The following is a 6,128-nucleotide window of genomic DNA, read 5'->3' on the forward strand; positions in this document are numbered from 1 at the left end:
TTTTGTCACATTGCTGAAAACATATGAGCAATATTTGTGGCAAGTTGCCAACAACTTGCACTCAGTTGGCTATCTGGGTATGTTGTGCACATCAAATAAAAACTTTGCTTCATGTTGAGGTTTGTAGAGTGCGTTCTTCTTCTTCTTTGCTTCTATGGCTCACGCCCCTGCGAGAGAGGAGCAAACGCCAGTCTATTGATATACGTTCTCAGAACGAATGTGGGGAGGGGGATGTACAGTTTTTTACCTACTACCACGCGATACACGGCCGTCTTTCACAGTGGGCGTGCCCATCTGTGTCGGGCTCGTGCTCAAGATGGTATGACTACAATCGCCTTGTGGGAGGGAAATTAATTCGGGATTACACCCGAATTAATTATTGGAGGCCCGATTCAGTTCGCCAATCAACCAATAAACTCGGTTGAAAGGGACCGGCCCGGAAAAAATCCTTAGGTGGTGAGCGGATTCGAACTCGGGACCTCCAGGTTCGCAGCCCCTGCACTCAGGCCGCGAGACCACTGGGCCGGTCTGTAGAGTGCGTTAGAACTGTGAACTGGGATACAACACTTGTGAAAAGATTAGACAACTTTATATTTGCAAGGAGGGAGTACAATATTGATGGGCGCATTGATCGTGACTGACCGCTCACGATGTGCGATGTGTTCTTCATCGATTCGCATTGGCGAATCTTTTTACGAATGCTTCCGAACTTTGACGAACACAAAAAAACTGTCGCGAATCATATCACGTCGCTTACGCCGCTCACAGTGGTACTAACTTTTCAAACCAATTTACCGGTTATACCAAAATGCGACTAAATTAATACTCAACACTCCCGCCGTTTGAGCATTTTGAGTTTATAATAGTTGAACTAGATTAATTAGTGAATACAAGTATTTAAAACGATCTTTGGGTAACGCTTTGGTAAGTATATCAGCCTGTTGCTCAGTGGTTTGAATGTACCTTACATTGATATCTTTTTCTTTTATTCTTTCTCTTAAAAAGTGATATCTGAGATCGTTTGGTACTATTGTGGAACTCCGGGTTTTTTGCAAGTCTTATTGAACTTTGATTATCGATGTAAAGTACAGTTAGTTTGTCAACATTATAGCCTAAATCAAATAGCAGTTTTCTTATTCATATTGTCTCTTTAGCTGCCGCTGCAGCTGCTACATATTCTGCTTTTGTTGTATTGAGTGTGACTAGCTTCTGTCGATGTGATTCCCACATGATTAAATTACTCGCGAACTTGAAAGCGTAACCTGTGGTTGATCTTCGTGTTTCATAGTTTCTTGCAAAGTCAGCATCGGAGAAACCTGTAAGCTGACAATCTCTCCCGCCGCTTTCATACATTATACCGAAGTTGATTGTCTCGATTAGGTACTTAAAGATACGTTTTACAGCATTCCGATGGCTCTCATTATGTCGATTTAAAAATCGACTTACAACGTTTACAGAAAAAGCAATGTCGGACCGTGAGACTATGGCTAAAGCCCCTTGCACAATGGACGGAATAGCGATAGCAATAGAAATAACAAAAGTTTTAAAGAGTTTATATTTAAAAATAAAGGTAGGGAACAGCGGAATCTAACATACAAAACTACACATGTATGCAATGCAGATCAGAAAATCGGAATAAGCAATAGCGATAAAATTTCCGACGAGTTGGATTTCTGTGTCTATNGNCTAATAGCCTACCAATCACAGTGTTCGGATTTTTCTTTATTCTGTTTACATGATTATAACCTTTTTGTGCAGAAGATACACATACAAATCCTGTTTNGAGCAATTTTGTGTCTACTAGTGTTTAAGTTAATTAAAGAATGAATCATTACAATTATTATAAAAATAATTTTTTGGAAGAAGAAATATTGATTGACACACAAGACACGGTTTTTGTTGGCCATGATGTGAGCAATTGTAATGAAGTTGACAATGAAGTAAGTAACAATCAAAAATTCGGAGATGAACTTCTAATCGACCTTGTACGAAGTCGTCCTTACCTATATGATAAAACTACAAAAGACTATAAAGACGTACAACTAAAAGATAATGCATGGAAAGAAATTGCTGAAATATTAAATATTTCAAGTAAGTTTTAACTTTAATATATTTGTTTACTGTTCGGTTACTGTTCAGTTTAGTTTATCAATAATTTGGTTTGTACAGCATCAGATTGCCAAACCAGATGGACGCGCATTCGTCAGCGTTTCAGCAAAGAACGACAAATGAGGGAAAACGAAACCAGAAGTGGTGCTGCAAAGCCTATGCAACAGAAATGGCATCTCTTTGAAAGCCTTAGCTTTTTAGAAAAGCATATGTCTTATAGAAAGTTAATATTAACTTTATTATAATTATTATATGGGCTTGTGTGATTACATACGTTTTGTTTCATAAAAGTGTTTATCGTTTCAGAACTATTTCGAATATAAATGCTTTCCAGTCTTCCACTTCTATGATACACCAAGCAAATCAGGGGATAAATCAAAATAAAGATTGCAAGGTATGAAAAGTTATTTTTTGTAAACTAATGTTTTGGTATTTATTTTATAAGTATGTTGTCAAAAATTATTTTACTGGTTATAGGAAATGGAGCCAACTTTACAAGAATTAAGCCAGAAAACGTTCTCTGAGAATGCAGTTGCAATTTCCGGGAAGAATATCTATTCAATAGAACTTAACCATGTAAGTTTAAAATATAACTGCAATAATACATGTACAAAAATAACATATACTTGTAATAAAATATAATTAACTATGATTGTAGTCACGATCACCTTCGCCGTTTGTAAATCAGTCATTGAGTTCCTCGGTTGAGCAAGTCAGTATCCTCACATTAATTTTGTAATATTATTAATACCATTAATATCAAATTTAAGAAACTGATTATCCACAATTTAACAACTTACAATTAAAATTTATAATACATAGTAATAATAAATAAAATGTTAATATATAGTAGTATATAATATAATAATAAAACAGAAGTGTATAAACTGAGTGTCTATTATTACAGAGAACAACTGCTTTACCATTACAGCCGACTTCTTCATCGTTACAGCTGTCGCCTTCTTCATCGTCACAGCATTCAACTGATTCACTGTTACAGCGATCGACTGCTTCTCCAATACAGCGATCGAGCGCAATACTTTCAGATTCAGAGAGATCAGAAATGAGTCCCCCACCTGCTTGTTTTGTAAAAAATCAAAAGCAGATGAAGAGTCNAAAGACTGATTCGATAGAAAATGCTTTCTGCCAAATTAATACCACTTTGAATACNATGGCAACACAAGTATGTTCCAGAAACAATGACGCTTTATTGGAAAAAAACGATCCTGATGTTCTTATTGGAAATTTGGTTACTGCTGAACTCAAAAGAACAACGGAGCCAAAGAAGAATATATTAAAACGAAAATTTATGGAAATATTATATTTTTTCGAAGAATAGTTTTATATTATAATCATATATTATAAAATATAATAAATGTTTTCTAAAAACAATCAGTTATTTATTTTTTGCATTAAAGGTNCCGATATTTTAAAACAGTAATTTAAAAAAACCATAAATATCGTGTTAAAAAATTGAAGTTTTGAATAAATTAATTTTAANTGTTGAGTTAATAACAAACATTTTTAGTTTTATTTTATTTAGTTTTTNATTTTTATTTTATATAAATTTTATACAAAATACATTAAATGTTTACGTCACATCACGATGTTGCCCTCGATGTATATATTCGTACTGCCATGGAACTTCGCCAGCAGGTGTCATAAAGTATGACGACAGAATGTGCCGCATTATGTAAGCATCTCTCGTAGCTCGATGTGCTCCACAATTTCCGATAGGTCTTATGAAGTCACTTTGCGATTGTAGTCGCCATTCTCCTTCAATTATGTTTCCTTCGCTAGTTTCTCTATCCGTGAATTGAGGAGGACAATATTGTTGCTGCTGCGGTGTTTTCTTGTCATTCAACGTTTTTAAAAAATTATGCAAACACATTGCTGCTATCACAAATTTATCAACGACCTCTGGACCGGCATGAATTGATCTTTGAAATATCCTCCATCTAGCTGAAAGGATTCCAAAAGTATTTTCTATTGTTCTTCTGGCCCGTGATAGTCGATAGTTGAAAATTCGTTTTTGTTCATCTAAAAATCTGCCTGGATAAGGTCGCATTACGTTAGTGGACATTTGGAAGGCTCCGTCGGCAACAAAATAGCAAGATGTTTCCTTATCACTTCCTGGGAGCCGAGCTGTCCCTTTTGGCAAGTTCAGTGTATCTTCATACAATGCCTTTCCCAAAAATGATCTCGAAAGAATTCCTCCATCGCTATCGCTGCCGTACGCACCTACTTCGAACAATGTAAATCTATATCTGGCATCACAAACAGCCATCAATACAACGCTAAATGTCTTCTTATAATTAAAGTACATAGATCCTGAGTTTGGAGGTGCTTGAATCCTTATGTGCTTGCCGTCGATCGCTCCAACACAATTTGGCAAATTCCACAATGTTAAAAAGTCTGCACAGATCTCTTCCTATTCGACTTTTGTGGGAGGTTTCATATAGATTGGCATAAGAATATTTGCTAGAACGGTGCATGTTTCTTTAACAATCATATGAGCTGTAGATTCACCGACTCGGTAAGCTAAAGCCACAGACAACATTTGGTCTCCGGTGGCTAAATATCTATAACAAAATAAATAAATTATGCTAATTATTAGTTTGTTGAAACATAAATAATAAATTAAATATAGTCTAACTAATTTAATTGAAATAAAAATGTTTTACCTCAATGTTATTGCAAGACGCTGTTCTGGACATATCGATGGTCTCATGCTTCTTTTTTCCAAATGTGGTCCTACTAGTCGAAGCAGTTCATAGAATGTAGGCACATCCATTCTTGTGTACCGAAAAAAGAGATCCGTGTCTTCTTTCAACTCCGAAAACAAAGTTTGGAAATCGCCATACTCTGCACGTCTGTCATTTATGGGACGTACCCACCACCGTCGGTTTTTCCAACGCTTGCCTATTTGCGCCTTCCATGCAGCGTACAATTCTAGCACAGCCACTTGCATTGTACAGATAAATGCTAATTCTCTATTTTCCATCTTATTTAATCTAAAAATAATTTACGTGAAAATGTAATGCGTAGAATATACGTACATATTCACTTGCAACATTATAAAACATATTTACCAAAATTTGCTGACAAAACTTTGTTGCACAAGTACTTCATCAAAGGCAAATTCCAACGTTTTGATACAAAATATTGCAATTTATCAATAACACACAGTTTTTTTTAACATTTATAGGTTGTGTTTATCTGAAGGAAATAGAAAGACAGACTACCGTCTATATGCGATCTGATTGGTTAGTCTTTATTTTTATCGCGTCATTGTGCAACGAAAGGAAACAATATCTATTGCTTATTTCTATTCTGTTCCTATCGGTATTCTTATCGCTGTTGCCTCGCATTGTGCAAGGGGCTTTAAGAACATTAGAGATCCGACTGCTTCGCGATAAGGTATGTACATTTTTAATGATATCTTCTTTGTCATTTACTGGAACAAGAATTGTATGGGGATCGGCCGGCACACTGACAGTTTTAACATTCTGAAATTGAAACCTTTCAATTATTCGCTTAGCATATGCTGTTTGATGAATGAAGAGACTTTTCATTTTTCAGTCCCGCTTAACTTCTAGTCCAGCAAAACAATGTGCATCACCAATCGTTATTTTGAAAGTCTTACGAAAGGATTCTGTTATTGTGTTTAGCAACTGTCTTGACTTTGCTGCACGTAACCCGTCGTCTACGAATAATGCGAGATATACCACTTCTCCACTGACGTTTCCACAAAAGATACAATGATCGGCTTTTGACGCTTTTAGATTGAATTTTTCGAGAAAACTACAAAAAGTGCCGTTCCAACACTTAGGCGCTTGCTTTAATCCATATAATGATTTGTTCAATCTGCATACAACTTTACTCTGATCACTTTCGACCAAGGTTGGGTAGTGTCTAGTTAAAAAGATAAAAGTTAAGTTAAAAAGTTTAAAAGTTAAATAATTTTAACTTTATCTAGTTACATTTTTAGACTCTTATCTTTTAACTTTATTTAGTTA

General features: G+C 35.5%; 2 protein-coding genes across 2 annotated transcripts; one reads left to right on the top strand and one right to left on the bottom strand.

Annotated features, from left to right (window-relative positions):
* Positions 1-456: 456 nt before the first annotated feature.
* On the top strand, positions 457-3,415 carry LOC109862687 (the record flags this gene model as incomplete). The annotated part of the gene is made up of 7 exons (XM_020442802.1): positions 457-924; positions 1,759-2,091; positions 2,170-2,332; positions 2,416-2,503; positions 2,587-2,685; positions 2,768-2,821; positions 3,017-3,415. Coding segments are annotated over exons 2-7 (1,071 nt in total), but the record flags the coding sequence as incomplete, so codon positions are not given.
* Positions 3,416-4,525: 1,110 nt separating this feature from the next.
* Positions 4,526-6,048, bottom strand: LOC109862686. The gene is made up of 3 exons (XM_020442800.1): positions 5,202-6,048; positions 4,794-5,123; positions 4,526-4,691 (listed from the first exon to the last, which is right to left on the bottom strand). Exons 2-3 carry the CDS (start codon positions 5,111-5,113, stop codon positions 4,541-4,543), a joined length of 471 nt encoding a protein of 156 aa, XP_020298389.1. The 5' UTR covers positions 5,114-5,123; positions 5,202-6,048; the 3' UTR covers positions 4,526-4,540.
* Positions 6,049-6,128: the final 80 nt, after the last annotated feature.

This window comes from Pseudomyrmex gracilis, unplaced genomic scaffold, assembly GCF_002006095.1.
Source record: "Pseudomyrmex gracilis isolate BER0280 unplaced genomic scaffold, ASM200609v1 scaffold_2182, whole genome shotgun sequence".
NCBI classification, from domain to species: domain Eukaryota; kingdom Metazoa; phylum Arthropoda; class Insecta; order Hymenoptera; family Formicidae; genus Pseudomyrmex; species Pseudomyrmex gracilis.

Coding starts and splice junctions, on each gene's coding strand:
- LOC109862686 (XM_020442800.1), bottom strand. CDS start 5,113: ATGGAAAATAGAGAATTAGCATTTATCTGTACAATGCAAGTGGCTGTG. Junction 4,692..4,793: donor CGTCTTGCAATAACATTGAG/GTAAAACATTTT, acceptor ATTTTGTTATAG/ATATTTAGCCACCGGAGACC.